This window comes from Panthera leo, chromosome B2 (assembly GCF_018350215.1).
Source record: "Panthera leo isolate Ple1 chromosome B2, P.leo_Ple1_pat1.1, whole genome shotgun sequence".
Taxonomy (NCBI): Eukaryota; Metazoa; Chordata; class Mammalia; order Carnivora; family Felidae; genus Panthera; species Panthera leo.
In genome coordinates, this window is record NC_056683.1 from 121,135,709 (window position 1) to 121,160,287 (window position 24,579).

The following is a 24,579-nucleotide window of genomic DNA, read 5'->3' on the forward strand; positions in this document are numbered from 1 at the left end:
GTGGCACCTGCCTGGGCTTTCAGCAATTATCTGGGCGGTCAGATATGCAAACAAGTGGTTTCAGTCTGTGCAGGAAGGGCTGTGCTGGAGGAGTTCCTGGGTCACATGGCCTAGTGGGGCCGGGGAGGGGCAGGGGGAAGGAGGCATGGAAAGGAGAAACAACGCGATGTTTTCCATGAGCCATAACTATGTGGCTGTTTCCAAAGCAGAACCCAAGACAAGTGTGAGATGGTCAAAGATCATGGCTTTGGAGACTGACATCCCTGGGTTCGAATCCTTCCTCTGCCCCTTACCGTATGTATGACCTTGAGCATGCTACTTTAATCTCCGTAAAGCTCGGTTTTCCCCTCTGATCATTAGGGGATCCAGAAAAAAAGGCACTAGAAATACCTTTATTACTTTGTATAAAGTCCATACCCCTAAGAGGATGAGGATAAGGAAGAATAAAGGACAATTCAAGAAAAAGGTATATGTCATACTGTCTACTAAAATTGCTTACCATTTATTCTTTTAGGATTAGTAGGTTGTAAATCTAATGAGATGCATACATGAAGAACTGTAATCAATTAGACACTACAGTAGAAATGGATCAAACTATTTCCTCTTCTTCTTCCAAATTCCCTCCAAAAGCAGTCATTATGTTATTTTTCTTTGTCCTTATATAGATGTATTTAGTGGGACCTACCATACAAGCCTTCTCTGACAAAATTCCATATTATGCTTATCATCAACATTGGCTTCATCAATATTGATGTTGGTGCCTGGGTGGTTCAGTTGCCTGAGCATCTATCTGACTCTTGATTTCAGCTCAAGTCATGATTCCAGGGTCATGGGATGGAGCCCTGCATCCATCCATGCTAAGCATGGAACCAGTTTAAGATTCTCTCTTTCTCTCTCTCCCTCTGGCCCTCTCCCCCACTTGTGCTCATTCTCTCTCTCTCTCTCTCTCTCTCTCTCTCTCTCTCAAATTAAAAAAAAAGAAGCAAAAAAAAAAAGAAAAAGATTGTCTTTAAATTACCAAGAATTCAATCAAAACAATGAAAAAAAAAAAAGTGAAGACACAACATAGAGGAAACCTGACAATCCCTTGGCTCCCTTTTTGTGCCTTCCTGTTCAGAAGTCTTCTCTTCTTTGACTCCACAGTGAAAATAGACAGCATCTCTTTGACAGCAGATAAAAATACTAACTACCAAGGATAAGGTAGAGAAAATCCGCTAAGTCAAGATGTGGCTAGAATTTATGCTAGTGAGTCTGCTCACCACGTTGGATGACTGATTCTCTTCAGCCGAGCATTGACCATAACAGCTTTCTCCGATGGCCGAGGTCAGTGCTTAATGGTGATTGTTTTGACTTCAGTGAAAAATTCGTAAGAGTCTTTGGCTCCCTCTCTGCCTATCCCGGAACTCTTCATCCCCCCGAAAGGGAGGTTCAGCTCTCTGATGAGCCAGCAGTTGGTCCAGACCAAGCCCGACTGCAGCTTCTTAGCCACTCGGTGGACACGGCCCACGTTGCTTGACCACACAGTTGCTGCCAACCCGTATTTAACACTGTTCGCTCTTTGAATCACTTCCTCCTCACTATCGAAGGGAACGACACATGTCACTGGACCAAATATCTCTTCCTTCATGCAGCAGGATTCATCCTTAATGTCTGTTATGACTGTGGGAAGCATAAAATATCCTGCTTGATTCTTGGGGGGGAGACTCAACGTATCCACCCCTTCACCACACAGAATTCGGGCCCCTTCGGCGCGGGCTTTCTTGACGTAACTTCTGACCTAAGTGGGTAGAAACCATGATTAGCAGCACCTTACCATTTGGTTTTACAGAAAGCAGCAGAAAATTCAATATTTTTGAATCATCTACATAAAACGTGTAAGGTCATTGCTAAGAACTCTAAAGCTGAGGGGCACCTGGGTGGCTCAGTCGGTTAAGCGTCCAACTTCGGCTCAGGTCACAATCTCACGGTTTGTGAATTCGAGCCCCACATCGGGCTCTGTGCCGACAGCTAGGAGCCTGAAGCCTGCTTCAATTCTGTGTCTCCTTCTCTCTCTGCCCCTCCCCCACTTGTGCTCTGTCTCTCTCTATCAAAAATAAATAAATGTATACAAAAATTTAAAAAAAAAGAACTCTAAAGTTGACTACCTTATTGCTCAGCTGCTAAGCCTGAGGGCAGAAGTGCTCTGACCATCATTTGGGCATCCAGCCCTCATACGTTAGAGGAGAGGAGTCATTTATTTAATGTCTACGTGCTGGGCACATGGATAAACGCTTTTCAGACATTCTCACTTAATTCTCTCAAAACTCTATTAGCTATGTATTATTATCCCCTCTTTGCTGACAAAATTGAGCGTCAAAAAGGGTAGATGGTCCATACAATGAATAAACAGGAAAGCCAGAATCCACACTCCGGTATAATCGGTAGTTAAATACACAAAAGAATAGTTGCTCACTTTTGGGAGGGACTGTGTCCACTGCAGAATATGGGAAGTTGAAGGGTGTATAAGATTTCATTAATGGCCAAGATAGCTAGGCTTCCAGAACAAATAATTTCTAACTTCTAGTCTCATTACCGATTATATTCTAAAAATATATCTAGGCAATAAAGTATAGCTAACTATAATGGGAAATAAACTATGTAATAAGTAAACCCAGTGACTCGGGGACAATGACAGATGTTTACTAATAATGGTTGTAGAAATGACTCATTATAAAATGATACGTATGGTTATGTCTGGAAGGCTTGTTGCGGTCACAACATTATCCTGCCCCTGAAGGGTATGATAAGCATAGAAGCCGTAGAAAAGTAATCCCCCAAATTAAAAGCATAGAACAGCAGTGAGGTGGTCCATCAAAGGCTGGGTACGTTGAAATCATACTTTGGCTTCTTACTTATCACCTATCTATCTGAGCATTCTGCCCCAGTATCAGATTAATATTTCATCGTAGAACTGTATTCAACGTAGAGCTATGTGTTCACTCTGTAAAAATAAAAAGGTAATGTTGTTCTATGATTCGTTTCGCTCTAGTTTATGGAACACTTAATAAGCCATGAAGTCAAACACTTTCAAAAAATAGAACATTTGGAGCAGCTCTGCATTCCAAGCTGCTACACGGTTCCCCCCCAACCCGTGCAGGGATCTCAATGTTCTTCCTGAAAAGCCCTAGTCTAGTTTGCGGGTGGAGACTAAATGAGGTCTGGACTTCTCCTTCCTCCTTCCCGTATTCTCTTACTCCTCTTGAAGCAACCCACCCAGATTAACTAAAACATGCCAAAGGTTGCATCCTGCATGAACAAGAGAAGTTGAGGCAAAGGTCCCCAGGGGCCCCTGCTGGTCGCAGGACCAGAACTTTCTTCAGTGATTCAAACTCAGAGCGTTCTGGCTTTAGATTGTCTCCTCTACCCAGAATTTCATGATTATCTATCTCTTAGAGGTTCTTGGCTCTAAAACATGAAAGCGTCGGTTTTCAAACTGTGAACTTTTCAAGATATTTAATATATAAGATGACTCACACTAAACTGAATTTATTTTCTGGGGAAAGTATTACTGGATGATAGACTATCTATACTAGAAGCTCAGGAACTGAGATTTTCAGTAAAATCTGAAAAACGAAAACATTGTGACTGGTAATATGCCATAAAATGTAATAGACTATTATTACGGAACTTTTTTGAGAACAGAGAGTAGTTATTACTTCGTAGCTCTGCACGTAAATCAGAGCACAGAGGGCAGATGGGAGTGCTGGGGAGCCCAAATGTTCAAATCCCAGGGCCTCCACTTACTCGCGGAGAGATTTCAAATGCTCTATGCCTCAGTTTACCCTCTGAAAAATAAGATTAACGTTCCCACCCATTCCTAGGATTCAAGAAAATCATGCATGTGAAATATTTAGCGTGATGCCCGATACGCAGTAAGTCTTATGGATGCCAGCTGCTCTCGGTGCTGTTGGTGAAGAAGGAGATGGTGTAACACACGATCTGATGCTTACTGGCTAAGAGACTTCAGAGATGCTCCCACCCTGCAGGTCGGGTTTTTTTAACCTGACAAAAGAAGACAGGAAACTGCCAAAGTGGACCTTTGTTAGGCCTGAAGCCTGGCCCTGTCAGGGGAGGGCACCAGCCAGGATCCCCTGCGCTTCCCCCAGCCTCACTGTCAACACTCAACAATTCCGTCTCCAATTACCCGCATCTTTGGGGAGGCTGGCATATAGCCAGATTCTCCAGACAGTCAAGTGGAAAAGAATTCAAGGGGGTAAAAAGAAAAACAAAAGTGAAAACAAAAAACACCGTGCAATAGGCGAAGAGCCTTTTCTTCACTCCTGGAGGACAGAGTCGCCTGCAGCTACCTATGCATCCCCTGGGTCTCTGGGAACCTGAAAAGTCACAGGTCCTCTTAGGAGCATGCTGTGTCTCTGTGGGTTCTGAGTCCTTTGCCATTACAGGACAACCTCGACATGTTCTAATGGGATTCTTCTGTCCCTGAATCACCACCTATCGCGACAGCCACATAGAAGTAAGATGGACACAGACGCTGCGGGGCTAATTTGCAGGGGACAAAGACCCCAGACGCTGCAGGGCTAATTTGATTCGGAGAAGATATAGACAAACTGCAGAAGAAAACAAAGATGGCAGCCAGACCTTCCTTAGCACGCAGCCCCCCAGGCTTTCCAGTGAGAGGCGAGGAAAGATGCCCACCAGTGGAACGTGTCCGCTGCCTCCTCCGTCCCGGAGGGTTTGGCATACTGGACTGAAAAGAGTCCCACCGGAAAGGCCACATTTACACTTCCCTAGCTGCTCCCATGAGCTCCCCGTCAAGGGCAGAGGTTACCCAGGGCCTTCGCACAAGAAGTGATCTGAAAGCACCTGTCAGGGGTCCACCTGGTGGGAGAGTCAGAGAGGGATGCTGTGATTCCTTGCATCTGGGCACACTTGCTCCACGTGGAGCAGCGACGATGGCAGACATCCAGGAACCCTCTGAGCCCCCGCAGGATTGCCCTAAGGGTTCACAAGGGGAGGAAACATAAGTCCACCTGAGGGGCGCTCTACACGAGGAAGGAGGGGACCACAAACACGAGAGACTCCATAGACAGCAGCGGGTTGATACGTGGTGGGGTAACGGGAATAACATCTTTAGTGTGCTTCCCTAGAGAAATCAAAATAAAATAAATTGGCCAATGATAAAAAACTATTTTTTTTAATTTTTTAAATGTTTATTTTTGAGAGAGAGAGAGCGCGCGCGTGCGTGTGGGGGAGGGGCAGAGAGAATCTGAAGCAGGCTCCAGGCTCTGGGCTGTCAACACAGAGTCCGACATGGGGCTCAAACTCACAGACTGCATGATCATGACCTGAGCCGAAGTTGGGTGCTTAACTGAGCCACCCAGGGACCCCTTTTTAAAAACTTTCTAACTGTGTGTACAAAATCTTTCTCCTTAAAAGCAGTAGGGTCATGGAACTTTCTAAAATGAGTGCAAAGTAATTAACTTTATTTTATTTTAATAAGGAAAGTAGCTAAGAAATTATTTTCTCTAAGGATCGAGGAGAAAATTAAGAGACGTTGGCTGAAAAGTCTGCAGTTTGGCTAACGGTAATGTGCTAACGTCAGTTTCTTGGTGTGGACAGTTGCACCGTGGACATGTAAGATGGTAACAAAGGGAAAGCTGTGTGAGTGGATATAGAAACCATCTGCCTTCTCTTCGAGATTTTTCTATAAATCTTAAGTTATTCCAAAATAGAAAGTTTATTTTTTTTCTTAGTTATTTGACGGAGATAGAAAACATTCATGAGGGTAAAAATATTCGGGAGTGTTCGAAAACTTCTGTTTGAAAGATAAATACGTGCTTATGTTTGAATGCGGTCAGGAAAAAACTGGTAACTGTACCCGTCACCATTCTCAGGGTTATTCATGGAACCTCAGCAACTACCTTGAAATGATAGTAAGAAAACAAAATCCAACTGCCACGTTAAATAAATGCCCGTCTTGCCAGCATAATTTGGTTTCACAGAAGATGGCATTTCTGGGTGGCCATACTGGGCCTAAAACCTTGTCAGTGGCTCAAGTCTTGAAAACAAACTAAAGATCACATATGGCTTAGGTTAGGGTTCTTGCCCTTTGTCCACAGCTTCTGTGGCTACGCTAGAAGCCATGGGGATCTCTCCCGCAGAACCATTTCACACATTCTCCCCTCCTCACCCTGCTTCCTGCTTCCCTGGAGAAAATAGAAGAAATAAGAAGAGACCCTCAAGCTACTACACCCTCCATTATGTGCATCTCTGCTTCACAATATTGTAAAAGTCAAAGTTAAAATGCAGTTAATCTGCCACATCTGTGCAATGTCAAAGATTTCCAGAAACTTAGGTAAAGGCCCTGTCCCTCAGAGGCTAACTGATGGGAGCGTATCTTCCTTGGTGGCCCTCAGTCACCACAGCTGAAAACAAGGTCCCCTAGCCCCCAAATTCTATGACTTCTTTTGGGAGTCACATCAGGTAATAAGTTAAAATGACCTTAAAGACCTAAATTCCACAAACCACCCAAAGACCATCGATGGCTTCTCCCACATGGACCACCACTCACCTTACCAATTACGAACCACCTAATTAGGATCATGCATGCTGGCCCTTCCAGAATTCCATCTGCTGTAAGCCAGAGGCAGAATCCTTTCCACTGGGAACTTTTATCTATGGAAACTCCTGCCTCCCTTAGTCTACATCATTCTTATTAGTGACCCTTATGTTTTGAAATTTGACTTCCTCACTCTTGATTCTATCTCCATGCTGACTCCCTAGATTCATTCATTCCGTGTAGATGCTGCTTTAACTTGGACTACATTTGTGTATTCGTATCTAATATTTCAGAGACCATTTCCTATACAGGTCCGAATGCTTGAAGAATAAGGCAGTAATTAACAACATTTCAAACCATGGATGTGTGCTGTGTCCTACACTGAGCTTATGCCCAAACTCACATTGCACAGATGTACTTACTTTTTCCAAATGAGCTTTACTTATCAGAGCTCCCATGTTGGCCGATGGATCGGAGGGAATGCCAACTTTCCACATTCTGGTAGCTGCTACAAACTTCTTCAAAAATTCACTATAGATGCTCTTCTGGACAAAGATTCTGCTGGTACAGAGGCAGATTTCACCCTGCCAAGAATGACATGTGAGGACAATGACAAGACACCCTCCTTCGTGGATAGGTCAATGCGGCAATTGTGAGCACCTGCCAGTGGCCAGGCACTGGTCTAGGCAATGGGAGACGGTGACAAACCAGACAAAGTCCCACCATGAGGACCACAGCGGTGTGCGAGGCAAGGCAAGACAGCGTGAGCAGGGCTGAGCGGGAGTGTAGGCAGGAATGGGGTCGGGGAGGGTAGGAAATGAGGGCAGGAGGTGAGGAGCAAGGCAGTATCATGCAGTCTCACAGGCTCACAAGGAGCTTGCACCTTGCTCCTGGCATCATGAAAAGACCGTGGAAGCCTTTAAGCTTTAAGCAGCAGGATGATGTGATGGGGTTCACGTTGTGAAAGGATCCTCCCAGCAGCTGTGTGGAGAATAGAATGGAAGGGAATTCGAGCAGGATCAGAGTAGAATTAAGAGAGTGTTCCAGAAGTCCAGATAAGTGGACGTAGCTCGAACCAGGGCAGGCCCAGTGGACATGAGAGAAGTGGTAGGCATCCACTGACGTTCCCAGACTCGAAAAGGGACATGGGACCCCAAAAGTGCAAGGAAACTGGTATAGATCCTCTGCAGAACAGACAGGTTTCAGGATGTATCCTAATAATTGCGGGGCGCCTGGGTGGCTCAGTCGGTTAAGCGTCCAGCTTCAGCTCAGGTCATGATCTCTCGGTTCACGAGTTTGAGCCCCACGCCTGGAGCTCAGAGCCTGGACAGCTGTGCTGACAGCTCAGAGCCTGGAGCCTGCTTTTATTCTGTGTCTCTGCCTCCCTCTGTCTCCCTCCCTCTGTCTCTGCCTCTCCCTCATTTATGCTCTGTCTCTCCCTCAAAAACCAAAACCAAAACCAAAACCAAACAAAAACATTAAAAAAAAAAAAACAACTGAACCGACAAGACTGGTTGATGGGTTATTGAGACAGAAGGAAAAGGAAGGGTAAGAATCAGGGTGGCTCCCAGGTTTTTGATGGAGCCGCAGAGCAGATGGTAGTGCTCTTCCCTGGGAAGGCGAGCCCACGGCAGGGAGAAGATCAGCACTGCAGGGAAAGGAGAGGGAGGGAAACCGGAAGTTCTGCTTCACACAGGTAAGGCTCAGACGCCTAATCGTCACCCAAGCAGAGGCACTGAGTGTCCTGGCCTGAGGTGCTAACAGGTGCCTGAATGAAAAGTCATCCTTACTCTCATTTGGCTATGCCATGCAATCGTTCGCAAACACCATTCTAGACACATCAAAGCATTATATAGGTTTGACAAGTACACGTTCGCATGAACAACTATTTTTGTCCCATTTATATTTGTTTGACCTTCACAACAATCCTAACAATAGAACGTTTCTAATTATCTCGCTGGTTGTGCAAAGATGCACTGTCCAAATTAAACACTCACTGTTTGGGAGCAATAAATTCTCTCTGCCAGCCAGGATCACGGTTGGAACCATCTGCCCACCTGGCTTGGGAAATCTCCCAACACGAGTGCCCTCCGCCATGTGCGGGAGGCAGGGGAGGGAGTGGTAAAGAGATCTGAGGGGTTAACCAGTCAGGGTTTTCCTGACTACTTAGTGCCGGGAAAGCATAGGTGAGACTAGCGTCCCTAATGGCATGACTTGAGAGGAAATAAGAGAAGGGAAATCTTATTGATTGGGTGCCCATTGTTCCCCAGGCACAGCGCGGGATGCTTTCCTCATGATACTCCTGTGGTGTACTAGCTTTTCCAGTTCAGAATTAGGAAATGAAGTTTGACCAAACACAGGCCCGAGGCCCCCAGGCACAGGAAGTTTCAACTTCAGTCTGAGTGATGTTGAAGTCCGCGTTCATTTCTTCCGAGTCCCACGGCGTGTCTTAAGTATGAGTGTGCCCCACTCCAAAGGGGAGTACACACAGTGGAGAATTTTCGAAGGAGCCCGTTGTGTCCAGTTGAGGAGGAAGTGCTCACTATGTGGGACTCATCTCTCGGCCAAGGAAAAAGAAATCAGCCCCTCTATTTTGCCTAAAGTCTATTTGTTGTCTCGAATTAGCCAGGTGGGTTCATGTCCTTTCCCACCGGCATTTAAAATACACGCCCCCCCTTCCCCCCAAGAGGAAGGCTGTCTGAGCACTTCGAGTTCTTGCACAGTCCTTCTGTGCACTGGGAGTGCATTTGCCACCATGCAGAGGCCACTGAACACCCCCTCAACTATGTCTCAGGCCACGGTTTGTCCCCCCACCGCACTGTTGTCACTAAGCCACCCAAATGCTCGATTTCATTGTTCGTTTTGATCCTTGTTGGTTTTAATGATTAAAATAGCTGTATCATAAAATTGCAAGTCTATTTTCTCAAATCTGAAATTGAAGTCTATTGATTCAGAAACACTCTATACACACGGATATATCTGTATATAGAGGTGCGGACAGAGATACGTAATCAAACCACTTTCTCTAAGAATTACTGCAAGAGAAATCATTACAATTGTAATGATCCTGAAAAACCACCGTCAAGAATGTTTTTCGCTCGACACTCATGAAAACCCTACTGGAAGGCATCATTCTTGCTTCCGTGATTTTACAGGTAAAGAAACAAAGGTTCAAAAGGCTTTGCAGTTTATTCAGGTTAAATAAAGATCTATCTCATTCTACTCATCCTTCTATGACAGTCCTCTTTCATTAATTCTTTGCCCTCTGCTAATTTTTTTTTTTAAAACAGACCCTTTGGAGAGGGGCGCCTGGGTGGCTCAGTCGGTTGAGCGTCCGACTTCGGCTCAGGTCACGATCTCGCAGCTCGTGAGTTCGAGCCCCGCGTCGGGCTCTGTGCTGACACCTCAGAGCCTGGAGCCTGCTTCTGCTTCTGTGTCTCCCTCTCTCTCTGCCCCTAACCCACTCGCATTCTGACTCTGTCTCTCTCAAAAATAAATAACCATTAAAAAAAATAATAAAAATAAAAATAAAATAAAAACAGACCCTTTGGAGAAAATCATTCAGTATTTTCGTATACCTGTTGAAGGTCAAGTGTGCCCCCAAAGCAGGTACAGGTGTCCTCTTCGTGATGCTTCCAGTCTGGTCTGTCTGGGCTGGTTTTCCTAACCCTTTGGGATGCCATCGAAGAATTTGCTAAAAACCGTCGCCTCCAGAAAAACAACTGCTTACACAATTTCAGGAGATGAAAAGTTGCCACGACTCCATGACACCCATGACTCCAACATAAGAAAGGTGCTGTAGGCTTGGTTTAGGCATTTATTTCTAAGTGTGTGGTGCATTTAGGATGCTTTGGGGGAGCAAAGGTTCACTGGGGATAGGACATTGAGACAGCGAGAAGAGAATGAGAGTGACTCTATGAATTAAGGGAGAGAAAGCTTGGAGAAACAAAAAATCAATCATTTTGCCCATGGCCAGTACCTGACAAAAAGCTGTGACTCAGAAAGAGGAGCTTGCTAAACAGAAGCTGTGACTGTACAAGACCACAGATGGACATCGAGATAAAACAGACAGTCAGCGGAATAACACAATGTAACAACCTCTTCTCACTGAAATAGCACCAGACTGACCCGCTCACTCCTGGCTTTGTACTGTGATGAAAGAGATCCTGTCTGACAGGGTCACAGAGTTTAAAAATAAACAAACCAAAAATGAAACGAAACCAAATAAAAACAAACAGAGCAACCCAGAGGACGTACCTGGTTGGCAAAGCTGGACCTGACGGTCGTGGGAATGCACTCCTCCAGGTTGGCGTCCTCAAAGATGATGGCGGGGTTCTTGCCCCCCAGCTCCAGGGACAGCTTCTTGCAATGGGGAGCACTCAGCTGAGCGATCCGCTCGGCGGTGGGCTGGCTCCCCGTGAAGGAAATCAGGGGTACCTCTGGATGGGACACCAGGGCCTCGCCTACCTTGGGCCCCGTTCCAAACACAATATTTACCACACCTGGTGGAACACCTGGATGGGACACAGTGACAGTTACACTAATTCTTCTCGGTATGTTGAGAACTTCTGTTACACAGACATTCTCTTGGAAAGTCCAATAGCTTGAATGGGTGGGAGGAAATGTCTATGGCCGCCTCTAGTTTAATAACAAAGCTCCATGCGCTTTGCCGTAGAAAAACGAAGAGTAGAACATTCTCTCTCTCTCTTTTTTTTAATGTTTATTTATTTATTTTGAGAGAGAGAGAGCCAGCCAGTATAGAGAACCCCAAGAAGTCTCTGCACTGTCAGCGCAGAACCCCATGCAAGGCTTGATTTCCCAGATCGTGAGATCTTGACTGGAGCCGAAATCAAGAGCGGGACGCTTAACTGACTGAGCCACCCAGGCGCCCTGAAGATTAGAACATTCTAATTAATCCATTCCATAATATTGACCAGGCATCAGGGGCTGAGGACGCAGAGATATCCTCAGGCAGGTCAGGCCCTCTAAGGTAGAGAAGCCCTGCTCTTAGCTGGCATCCAGAAGTCACAACGCAGTGTGAACACGTTAAGTAGAGGGAAGAAGAGATTAGACTATCCTGGCCCAGGGACGTGAGGGAGGCTCCTCTGGGAAGGTGAGTATTGAGTTAAAGGTCCTGCGTCTCATAATATGGACATACCATTACACTCCTGGACTGACGTAAAACACCAAGGACACCCGAACACGGGTGCCCCAATCTTTCTATCATGAGACCCTACCTTCCTACATTTGCGTGTATTTTTTTTTTATGTGTTTATGGCTTTTCTTGTTTATTACCTATCCAACACTGGAAGGCACACTAAGGGCAGAAATGGTGTCTGTGTTTTGCTCCCCACTCTGTTCCCCGTGCCATGGCCTAGTTTGCCATATAGATTAACACTGCTAAACGCTCACATTCACTGCGGGTCAGTTATTGCTGCAAGTGATTTACATCCATCCCATCTCCCAACAACTGATGATGCAGGTAGGATTTAATATCCTCACCTCACCCAAACTGAGGCAAAGTGAGGTTAAACGGCAACCATTACGAGGCAAAACCGGGTGTGGAAGATTAATAATCAATTAAGTGGATGAATGAACAAATACTTAGCATACATTATCCAAATCCAAATATCTTGACTTTGTTTGAAAGCTTTAAGTGCCCAGAAAGAAAATCTGTGTGCAATTGTGATGTGTCCAGGAAGCTCTTAGGTTTGCTTGGAGGTAGCTGAATGTATTGCCTGTATTTCTTCAGCCTTGAAATGCAACAGAGGCAGAAAACCTCCAACGTGTAAGGTTCTTGAACTACCCTGCTGCTAGGATCTTTTTCCGTCCAGGTTGGCCATTCTCTCCTTCATAGAAACATACTTCATGGGATTACAACCATCTCTTCAAGAATATGCTTTTAAAGTATAAATAATAAGTTCTCATCAATGATCCATTATCATCGCGAACACCTTCCCGTAGAGCCAGAGTCTTAGCCTGATCACTTGAGGGGACAAACGAGGCCCCATTCAGGTGAGCCTCAGGGACAGGTGTGAAGAATCAACGTGGCATCTGACAAAGCGTCACCTCTAATGGCCCCACCGTTACAGTCATGTGCACACTTATCGAAACCTAGTCTGGCTCGATCCTGGATCACAGGTCACTGCCACAGAGGGCAGACCCAGGGCCAGACACCATGTGAATGCAGGTGAGCCCTGCGTTGGGACAAAGAGGAGGTTCAGGAGGGGGGGCCCCATGGAGGCTGATGGGAGAGAAACAAGGACAGGTTCCCCATCATTTGCAGGAAGGGGTCTTAATCTCCATCAATTATTACTGGGCATGTGAATATTTGCCCAATATTTTCTTTCTTTTTTCTTTTGAAATGTTTATTTATTTATTTTGAGTGACAGACAAGACAGCATGAGCCGAGGAGAGACACAAAGAGAGGGACGCAGAATGCAAAGCGGGCTCCAGGCTCTGAGCTGTCAACACAGAGCCCGATGCGGGGCTCGAAGCCACGAACCCACGAGATCATGACCCGAATCGAAGTCAGACACTTAACTGACGTATCCACCCAGGCGCCCCTGCCTGATGTTTTCTGATTGGAGTTTGGGGGCAAGAGAAGGTGGGCTATTGGTCAGGCTTTATAAATCCTGAAGGCAAAAATGGATCAAATCCCTTCTAACGTTTACAATAGCATTTTAACGAAGAGTGAAGAAAACTTAGAAACACCACACATTTATAATCCAGGAAAGTGGGCTCATTTCTTCCAGGCCAATTGCCTTCTACACAACGGCGCAAACACTTTACATTTCCTTGAGCTCTGGTGTTAATATGTTAAGAGCTACATACTGGCCATTATTTCTCAGTACCAGTTTGCCATTCGATGGAGGCAGTAATGAAATTTTTCTAGAGACACCTGCCCTCTACCCTTAAGATATTCTGGTTATCAAAGGAAGAAGGCAGCCAAGTCGGCAAATACCAATTCGAGAAACCTCAGAATAGGTGGCTAACGGATAAGAAAGGGCACAAGGTCCCTCCCATGCTAGGATGTGGCAGGGTGGCAACAAGCTTAAATTGGGCAGAACAAAAATAGGAAGGCCAGGGGCACCTGGGTGGCTCAGTCGGTTGAGTGACCGACTTCAGCTCAGGTCATGATCTCATGGTCTGTGAGTTCGAGCCCTGCGTCGGGCTCTGTGCTGACAGCTCAGAGCCTGGAGCCTGCTTCGGATTCTCTGTCTCCCTCTCTCGCTCTGCCCCTCCCCCGCTCGTGCTCTGTCTCTCTCTGTCTCAGAAATAAATAAACATTAAAAAAAATTTTTTTTAAATAGGAAGGCCAGAAATCCACTTTCAGTAGACCCTCCAAGAACAAGGGCAAACATTTGGTACCCCCAAGAAGAAGCGAATACTCTAGGACTTGCAAAGAGTTACTCGCTGCGTGCTTTTTTAAATGATTGCACTTCACAGGAAGGTCATCTGCCAAGTCTGTTTGAAGTCTCAGGACTAGAGGACTGGCTCTTTAAATATCCAGAACGCACCAGCAGGTCATTTTAGCTTTCTTTTTCTTACACCATTAAAAGTGTCTCTTACATAGTCTCAGTGGAGAAACTGAGGGGTTAAGGCAGGTGCAATTTGAGGGGCGCCTGTGTGGCTCAGTCGGTTAAGCATCCAACTCTTGATGTAGGCTCAGGTCATGATCCCAGGGTCGTGGGATCGAGCCCCGCATCGGGCTCCGCGTTGCACATGAAGCCTGCTTAAGATTCTCTTTTTCCCTCCCTCTTCCCATCTCCCCTGCTTGTGCCCTCTCTTTCTCTCTAAAATAATTTTTTTTAAGGTGATATTTGAGCCTTATGCTCTCAGTGGGCCAGAGGAAGGAAGTTCAGCAAAGCCAGCCCAGGCTGGGAAGGAGAGAAGGACCACCTTGGTATAGTCAGTTTATTTGTTCACAAGAAAGAAGATCAATGCTGTGCAAATACATGGATACATAAACCTCTCATGCAGACCAGGTTCTGGGTGTATGGAAGGGGAGAGTACTGAGGGAAAGGAATCATCCTAGATCAAGACGTAGTTGACTTCAAGAGAGCACGGTTCTGGGAACACAGCTCTGTGGCCCACGCCCCCTCCGTGCGTTCCCTCCCCGACATGGATCACAGCAGAGCCTAGGTCCCACTTCTGTTCACCCGGGGGACCTACAGTCAACAGGCAGGGAAGAACTGCCTTGGACCCCCGCAGACACTAGGCACTTAGTTTTGCAAAGAAGGGCATTAGAATGTGATCCCTCGTGGAAGGAAGGAATGACAGACAGGTGGGGCGTGGGAGAGGTCGCCATCTTTCTATCACACACCCTCCAGGAGCCTAGGGCATCCATAAATGTCACCTCAAAGACTGAGGATGGAGGGCCTCATTCCTCTGTACAATACAAGGGAAATGGGCAGCTAGACTAGGGTCATAAGGCCACAGTTCAACCTGCCATCTAAACCTTGGAGTCAAGAACTGGCTCAACTTCTTTAGAAGCCAATATGTATATTTTTGCTTGGAGAGATGAGATATCCAGAAGGGGGAGGGATGGGCTCTTTCCAACCACCTACTTTACACATATGGGTGAGCCCAGCTACCTTCTCTGAGGGCTTGAAGGACGTATGCACAGCGGAGACTGACAGAAAGACAGCCTGTTTCCCACCATCACCCATCATCCCAGCCCAGAGTGAGTATGGAGACCTGAGCTGAGGGACCTAATAGCGAGGGGCTTTCCTGTGGGTTACAAGCTGGGGCCTCCCAATGGTTCCCCTCTAACCCTGTGCCCACGCTGAGTTTACCCCAGAAGGTAACCAGGAACATACCTTGAATGTGACCATTACACTATTCACAAAAAGAGGGCAACGAGGGGCACCTGGGTGGCTCAGTTGGTTGAGTGTCAGATTTCAGCTCAGGTCATGATCTCACAGTTCATGGGTCTGAGCCCCGCATTGGGCTCTGTGCTGACAGCTCAGAGCCTGAAGCCTGCTTCGGATTCTGTGTCTCCCTCTCTCTGTGTGTCCCTCCCCCACTTGTGTCCTCTCTCTCTCTTTCTCTCTCTGAAATAAATAAACATTAAAAAAAAAAAAAAAAAAAAAGGACAAGGAACCATATTGCATCAGCTTCCACATAGTGGCTCCAAGTGCTAGGGAAACTGAGGGATATATATTCAAATCTCTTGAAAATGGGCTATTTTGAGCAGTTACTCTATAACCATACACAAAAGTGCCTAACAGTAGCCTTATTTTCATCAAGGTTAACACGTAGTCCAAACAGATTTAAATTGACCATTGAAGACACTCTCTGGGGCCCGCTGCTGTCGGGCTTGAGGCTCCCCGATTGTACAAGTCTCTGTACTGCCTGCCCCCTGCTGGCGGAAGGGTTCCTGCGGCAGCGCGGTACACGGGGCCAAGAGAGGAAGCAGTGTGATGAAAGGGGTTTCTCGGGAAAAGCTCAGGGAGACAACAAGCAAAGATGTCGATGGAATCGATCTTGCTCTGAGCGGATTTCCATCCAAAATAACTTTTCAAACGTCAGCGATGCGGAGGTGGCCGCAGCCCGCAAAACTGCAACCCCAAAGCCGATCCCGTGCCTCTCGGGACCCACAGCTAAATCACCTGCTGTCTCCAGGAGTTTGCACATCATCCAGGCGGTCACTGACGTCAGCTCGCTGGGCTTGGCTATGACGGTGTTGCCGGCAGCAATGGCCGGAGCCACCTTCCAGGTCAGCAAGTAGAGTGGCAAATTCCAGGGGCTGATCAGACCAGCTGCAAGAGGACAGAAGCACCTTCAGCAATGGCATGCCCCTCAAAGCAGGCTGGCCACACTGGGTTTCTTCACGTGGGGCTCCTCCCTCCTGCATCAAAGTGAAGCTTACTCTTCTAAAAATCCCCAATTCTGCTATTGGTAGCCACCTTCAGGAAAAGAATTCTGAAACGTATCATATGCCATTGTGCCTCTTCAAACTATAAATCGATACAATTTACTCTTTTCTTGATGTCGTAACAATTGTATTGATGAACAAACAGCAATATAAGTTCTAGGACCAAGAGGCTGTCACTTGTCACTAAACAGTTCCAGCTGTGATGAGTTTTGAGATTTATAGTCCGATGTTCACATTTTTTTAAACCTCTCTCTCCTTCATCATCAAACTGTCTAGCTCCTACTTAAGGTTTTCCATCACTGTTTCTAATCTGTTGTGGATTAAGACATAAAGTCTCAAGCTTTTTAGAATCATTTGTAAAATAAGAACAAATCAGTAATGAGCGTGCCCTGTGGGGGCCTCCTACTAGTAAGGCTGATGAATTCTGATGCATAGACTGCGAAATCCATTTTTGCGAGCCAGGGGATTTTTTAATAAAAAATTCTCTCTAGGTTCTCACCTGTATTATGAGCATATAGGATTGCTAAACAAGTGATAGAACCAGCATCTAGAATTTGTTCCCATGCGATACTGAAACGATGTGTAGGCTTCCAACCATAAAACACACACACACACACACACACAACCTACCTTATGAATAAGTAAATGGATTCATTTTATTTTATACTCTTCCCTCAAACCTGTGCTGTGAAAGTAAACATACACTCTATATTATTATATTTCTCGTTGGAAAATCTTTTCTTTAGGGGATAACAGTATTTTTTCAGCATTGTATATCATCATGCTTCTTAGAGGAAGGTTTGAGCTTCTCTTAAATGCCTTCAAAATGTGATTTCCAAAGGGTTCAAATAATCAAAGTGGTAAAATATCCCATTTTCTTTCCTTTTAATTTATTTTTTCCTGTCATAAAATGTAATAAATATGGGAGGTTGGTGGGTTTTTTCCTCGGAGGAACAGTGACATCTAGTGGATATTTTGAGACATTGCTCATATTTATATGGCCTCCAAAAGGAAGCAAGAAGCGGCCCATTCAGTCAAGGCTCACTTACCTGGCACTGTTCTAAGTGCCCTACACTTACTAATTCATTTAATCCATGTTAAAATATATAAGTATAAAATTAAACTATTCTCCCAGTTTTTCAGATAAGAATCGTGAAATATACAAATGTTAACGAAACCGACCCTGCACATATCCAAAATCCATGCTGTGAATGACAAGCCTCTCTGGAAAGAAACTTTTTTTTTTTTTTTTTTTTTTTTTTGGTGTATGAGGGGAAAATCTTTGTACGTGAATTTCCTCTCGGTATTATTCTTTTCCTGGTAATTTCCCAGGAACGATGTTTTCGGAATAAGTGGGGAATTTGACACAAAGAAAAATAACCTCGAAATAGATTTTTGTGGCCCATTAATTTTCAGTCCAAGTAGAAGAAATCAGCTCTTTCCTTTTTCTGGGTCTGTTCCCTTCGATCGGTGCTGCAGGACCGACGGGGCGTCCCTCGGCACCAACCCAGTGCAGGCTTTCACCCAGCAGCACCTACCGATCCCCACGGGGGCCCGCAGGGTGTAGTGCAGACAGTCTACGTGGTCCATGTGTGTGCACTCTGATGTGTGGTGCAGGATGGAGGAGGCGAAGAACCGGAAGTTCTGCACAGACCGGGGGATGTCCATGGTTCTTGCCAACGTTACGGTTTTCCCTGTAACAAGTCAGCAACAGGAGGCACAGTCAGTGTAGTGGAGACACCACCGCACCTGCATCCTAACTCACGCTCACGTAGCTTGGTGCCTTCCAGCCCCGGACCCCAGCCCTTGACTACACGGACAGCTGATCATGGTTTCATAAAGCTGTGAAATAATTAGGTATGACGTTATAAGATGGGGGGGGGGGGGAATTAAAACGGAGTCAAGTAATCTTTGTGGGTGGGGGAAGGGTTGAACAATTGATAGCGATCATGAATTCGCCAGATGCTACCACTCCGCTCACATCAGCTGTTTCAATTCAAAATCACCCTGCCTTGTGCAGGCTACAAAGGGGTTGGAGTAATGGGTGTTAGGACAGCTGTATCTGCACGACACCATAAAACCCCTCGGACAGACATACGCTGTACATGAAATGTCCCCCAGCACGTGGCAGAGACCCTCAGATGGGCACGTGACAGAGCGACCAATGGCATCCGGGGGTTGGCATGTGATGCTCGCTCACCATGTGCCCCATGCACCACCTAGCTCCTGGACGGAACAAAAAGAGATTCCGGACTTTTCCTTTATTCTCTTTGGCAATTCCGGGGACTCCCCGCAGCAGGAGCACCAGCAGGAAACATCTCCTTCTTAAGGGCTTAGACTCAAGCTGCTTCCTAAGTTTAAGCTGATATATAACACACATACCATTTTAAAAGATCTTGGGTTTTCCTAACAGACGTCCCTCCAAGGATTTATGGGCATTTACTCCATTATCCACACCTCTGGGACGGTAGTTGCTTTGGGAGCGGAACGCTGACCTGTCGGACTCTTTCTGAACAACTTGACTGTAACTGCTCTTCAATTACCCGCGCTTAGAACCCCTCTGCCTAGGATTGGAGAATTGTAGGATCAGCCCTCCTCTTCCTCTCCCCCCATATCCGTGCCCTTTGCCAAGCATCTCCGCCGTGCCTTCCACCAAATGGACAAAATGTATTTGCTTTCCTGCCCTGGAACCTGGGCTCAGCTCTGACTTGCTGTGGCCATCAGAATGGGGCAGACGTGGGCCAGATGCCAGACTCCCAGGTGGTTCTGCTTTCCACCTCTACCTCTGCCATGAGAAGCGTCGTGCAGGCTAGCCTGATGGGAAGAAGGTGCCCTGAGTCCCATCCATTGTGGTTAAGAGGCAAGAGGTCCCCTGCCCAACCGGAACGAGGGTGTGAATCTCCAGCGTCTGAGTAGTGGTACGGCACTTGCCATAAAGCACTGCTAAGAGGCGGCTGCACTCACCCTGGTCTCTGGATTCCGCCTGGGCCAAGTCCTCCAGGGATTTCTCCAGCAGATCCGCCAGCCGGTGCAGCACCTGTGAGCGCTCCTGGGGGCTCCTGGCCGACCAGCCGGGAAACGCTGCCCTGGCGGCCTCCACTGCGGCTTCGATCTTTGAGGAGCATCAGGAAGACAATCACCTTAGGACTGTTGCTCCTGAGGTTCGAGGAATCCAGAAACCACAGCTCCACGCATGCCTAATTTTTTTCAGCCTAGTTTCAAATATGCAACACTTGCTAGTGCCGAGTTACCTGCAAAGTGGTGTTTTTGTGACCGGTGAATCAGGGCACCACAAAAACAAAGAAGAGGGATCCGTTTTGACCAAGGTGTGCAGATGTGGCAATCAGATTATTAAAAAGAAGCTGTTTGAGGGGCGCCTGGGTGGCTCAGACAGTTAAGCACCCGACTTCGGCTCAGGTCATGATCTCGTGGTTCGTGAGTTCGAGCCCCGCATCAGGCACTGTGCTGACAGCTCGGAGGCTGGAGCCTGCTTCAGATTCTATGTCTGCCTCTCTCTCTCTGTCCCTCCCCTGCTCATGCTCGCTCTCTCTCCCTCTCTCTCTCTCTCTCAAAATTAAATAAACATTAAAAATAAAAGCCATTTTAATTTTAACAGATGCACGTTTTCAATCATGTCAAAATACACATTTTTTTAATATCATAGGGAGGGGAAACTCATCTAGACATGTAGAATCTCTAAACTTTTAATCCAGCTCCAACACATCTGAGAAAGTCTAAAATTTTGCTTGAAATCATATCTACAAGCTCTTTCCCCTCTGAATGACTAATTATAATAGCCATTTACTAATTTTTCTATATAAAGGAATGTTAGACACACAAATTATTTCATCTAACCTGTTCTAAAATTCTAAACCGTGCCTATTGCTATGCCCATTATGCAGATGAGGAAACTGAGGCACAGAGCGCTCAAGTCACTTAGCAGAGGTCACACAGCCAATAAGTGGCAGTATCAGGATTCAAACCCAGATCTTTGTGGCCCCCGAGACCATGGCTGGCCTTCTGTGACACAGCCTCAGTCCCTGCCCCTGCCGGGCTCTGCCCAGTAAAAGAGGCCTGTTGGGGAGGAGGATATCTGTGTTTGAACAGATAGTTTGGAGACCTGGTTTTGGAGCCAAATCCAAAAATATACAGGGGAAGGTACGGGCAAGGCCAATTCATGCAAGGTGAAACGGGTCTTGGGCTGCCTTTGTCTGCCCCTTAGCAAAGTCTAAGCAGTATCTTTTCCAGAGACAGCAAATCCATAGCCTGTGTCTCACCCCTCTCCCCTCTCACACACATGACAAGACTATAATAACTCACAGCTTGCTTCTACCCCTGGGCTCAGACCCAGCCTCAGAATCCTTTTCCACAGGCTTCAGGTCACCACGAGCATCTTTCTCATGTCACATGATCTGACAATTCTGCTGCCCTCTCCCCCCAAACCTGACGTACATTCCTCCTTTGCTTTCTTTATGCAAACAAAGTCCCTCTCAGCGGGGCTGAATAAAGGATAAAATGAGTCTCGTTTTAATTATACATTTCTGGGAAAAAAAAATGGTGTTTTCATTTCAAAAGCTGAATCTCTAATGTGGACCCGCAGAAACGATGAAGGAAGAATGTGGGCACCAGAAGCTGCCGTCCGGCCGAGGCCTGGGTGCCTGCCAACAGGAGGAGGGTTCATTCCTGCTGTGGTCAGTACAAAACGTCCTCTTCCTGAGGTTTGTCAGTGTAAAAGCTAAGCTTTTCGCTACGCAGAGAACTCAAGTACAGTCATGTTTTCTAAGTTGTCTTAGAATACATGTGGATATAACATGAGCATACGCTAAGACTTAGGAAGCATTTACTATTTGCCAAACACTAAGGGCTTTATATATACCAGTCTGTTTAATCCTTAGAACAACACTATAAGGTGTTATTATTATCCCCATTTTACAGGTAAGGCTACTGAGGAACACGGAAGTTCAGCTCTAAGTCAAGACCACACACACTAAGTTGTGCAGCTGGTCTTTGAAGCTAGGTGGTCCGACCCCAGTCTGTGCTGATGACTGCAAAGCTATCATGTAAATGCCACGATACGTGTGTGTGTGGCCACTGATCTAAGCATCAGAGATGAGAATGTTAGCTCACTGTCGTCTGTGGAATAAAGGACGATGATAAAGTCTTATTTGTAGGCTGTTACGACTCATATTGGGGATAATTCTGCTGTTAGCAAAACCAGCAGCACTTTCTGTAGTGACTTTCTGTAAAATCGGGCATGTAGTTTGTATGTGGACCGTAGTTTTCAAGCCAGAAAAAGCTGGAATTTATGGGGATCAGAGAGAATATTTGCAGGGAAATCCAAAATGTTTATTCCTCTACCAGCAGGTGCTTCCATAGTACATTCTGTCTTCTGAAAAGGCATGAGCCGTTAGTTGCAGAAAATATTTCAACTGAATTTGTCTTATTTGTCGTTTTTAACTTCAGTTTAGAAAACACCCTGAGACCAGGAGGACTGGAAAACACAAAGCTGGATTTCCCACATCTATCCCAGGTCATTTGAAACAAACAAAATTGTGGGTTACAGTTTAACCAATAGATTAGCCAGTATTTGCAGACTTTAATCCACAAGTCTAAAGGTTTTTTTAATGAAAGACAGATTTAAAATATTATTAACAAATGAGAAATAATAGCTTAGTATAGATGAAGGCTTGTTTATATATCTTTATTAATATATGAAGGTTACAATTATCCTTTAAATAATCTAGTTCTTTGTGCCTTAAAAAATAAAATCCATTAGGCATTAGATGAGCATAGGTACATCAGCCACATTTATCACCCCAGACACATTTACATTGTCAATACAATAAGTGATAACTAATCAAATGTATCTCCACCATTTTATAAAATTTCTCAAATAAAATTAATTCAATATCAATAAAAAATTTTTAACGTGTGTGCCATTAAGCACTTTGAGTAAGAAAAAGGATGGTATTAAATTTAAACACAAAACTCTATGGGAATTTGATTTTGCATTTCACCATTCAAATGATCAGTTTTACTTTACCAGATATTTTAAAAACATAAGGAATTATTAAAGGATAACCTAAAATAAATCCCTGGGTTTTTACTTTTGCTTGTTTTTAGAGAAATAACAAGTTTTTTAGAAAACCATGAATACAGTGGCAAGTTTAGGCAACACTTGGTAGAGAAAAGGAAACAGTAATACTAATCATTCTTAACAACTAATAGTTTTTAGTAGACACCTATTAAGGAATGTCTGAGAAATGCAGCTGTGTGTTAAGCTGCCTAGACTAATAACTTGCTTCTGCAGAGTCACCTGGGCTTTGTTCCGTGCACAGATATCACCCCTTTCTTTTAAGAATATTGTTTAAGTTTATTTATTTATTTATTGGGGGGAGGGGCTGAGAGAGAGAATCCCAGGCCGGCTCCGTGCTGTCAGCGCAGAGCCCGATGTAGGGCTCGAACCCGCGCACCGTGAGACCACCCTGAGCTAAAATCGGAAGCTTAGCCGACTGAACCACCCAGGCGTCCCAGGTAGCCCCTTTTGAAAGGTCACATGACACTGCTTCGCTTTTACCTTAGCTCCTGTTTTCGCTAACCAAAAGAAACCCAAAGAGGATTTTCACTTTTAGGAAAAGAGCCATTACCATAGTCTGTACTTCTTTCCCAAAAGCAAAGTTGCATGACACGAACTTTCAGTAAGTGGAGGAGACTCTGCACTTTATGCCATTTCCACAGGTCGTAGGAAGTCGTAGGAAGGCTCTCTTTTCGGATTGCGGGGGAAACCTACATCCTAGGAGTCCGATTACAAAGCAAACCTTCCCAGAACTAAAATCTTCCTGTCCCCCGATGTTTAGCAACTGGGCACCTTTTCCCAATTCCCCTTGCTCCTAGAAAAAAGTAAGTGACGTGTAATCATCAAGACATCAAGTACATTTCAGTCTCCCTAAGTGAACTACTCACCTCTTCGTTTCCACTGTCTGGCACCCTGCAGTATACTTCCCCCGTGGACGGATCATAAGAATCGATATATGAGCTACAAGGTACAAACTTTCCATTAATGAAGTTCTCCAGCGTCAGAAGTGCCTTTGTTCCGGCCATGGTGGAGACAACTCCTGTCTTTCTCCCCACCGGTGAGGGAGTCTCCCTACCCTGAGTTTGCCTTGTCCTCACCTCCAGCCCCGACGTCCTCATTTACCAATCAGGGAATGTGGGAGGCGTCCTGACACTCAGGAGCCTTCCAGTCTCCCAACTCTAAGTGAAGAGAGTTCTGGAATATTTCACAGACTTCCGGTACATTTTGAGAAGGGGACAATAACCTGGTAAACTAACATCAGCTTATGTGTTCATGGCCCTTTGAAATGTCAGAAGGTATCTGTGTATCTCCTTTTATTGCATTCACACTATAAGCTTTATTGCTCAAACACTGAGGGCCAGACCCTGAAGCAAGTCCTTGACACGAATGTACTCATTTATTCCCCACAGCAACCCTATATAAAGTAAGTGTCATTAAATCCCCTCTATTGTAGAAGAAACTGAGCCTCAAAGAAGTCAATTTGTCCAAAATCGCAGTTAGTAAGGAATGACCATTAATCCGTTTTTCTCCTGATCATGTTTTTCCTCCACACATCGCTGCCCTCACCCCACAGAGGTAACTGAAGACAGACCCCCTCTCTCCATCACTCATCTGTGTTTCTCTTTACCTTGCCTGCCTTCTCTCTGACCGGTTCCTCCATCCCGAAACCAGCAGCTTACCAGCCAGATGTGCCATGGCAATAAAGACACAAGCCAAATATATGCATGGTGTGTGTAACACACAAGGGATTCATATCTGTGATGTGTGTAAGAATTTCTATAAATTGGTGAGGGAAATGAACAGCCCGATTGAAAAAAATAAGCAAAGGCTAAAAAAAAAAAAACCCCTGATAACAATTCGTAGCAAAAGGGATGCGATACACGATTGGCTAATGAAGGTATGAGAGGTGCTCGGCCACACTGTTAATCAAAGGACGTGAAGGACAGAGAGATGCCCTGTCTCCCCAGTGAGAGACAGTACCCATCCCCCGTGGGCAGCATGTACTCTTCCGTGGGCTCCCAGGGTGGGAGGGCTTACAATACACCTGGGAAGGCAACCAGGCAG

At 45.6% G+C, this 24,579-nt stretch overlaps 1 protein-coding gene across 1 annotated transcript; it reads right to left on the reverse strand.

The window, feature by feature from the left end:
* Positions 1–1,034: 1,034 nt before the first annotated feature.
* ALDH8A1 (aldehyde dehydrogenase 8 family member A1) lies at positions 1,035–24,579 on the reverse strand. Its single transcript, XM_042939887.1, has 7 exons — positions 23,403–24,579; positions 19,404–19,551; positions 17,978–18,133; positions 16,174–16,323; positions 10,817–11,073; positions 6,982–7,143; positions 1,035–1,777 (listed from the first exon to the last, which is right to left on the reverse strand). Exons 1-7 carry the CDS (start codon positions 23,631–23,633, stop codon positions 1,325–1,327), a joined length of 1,557 nt encoding a protein of 518 aa, XP_042795821.1. The 5' UTR covers positions 23,634–24,579; the 3' UTR covers positions 1,035–1,324.

Bases quoted from the DNA above. Each gene is read 5' to 3' on its own strand.
- ALDH8A1 (XM_042939887.1), bottom strand. From the start codon at position 23,633: ATGAGGACGTCGGGGCTGGAGGTGAGGACAAGGCAAACTCAGGGTAGG. The intron at 19,552-23,402 runs GTGAGTAGTTCA...TGCTCCTCAAAG, and splicing joins CAGACAGTGGAAACGAAGAG to ATCGAAGCCGCAGTGGAGGC. The intron at 16,324-17,977 runs GTAGGTGCTGCT...GTCCTCTTGCAG, and splicing joins GCGGGCCCCCGTGGGGATCG to CTGGTCTGATCAGCCCCTGG.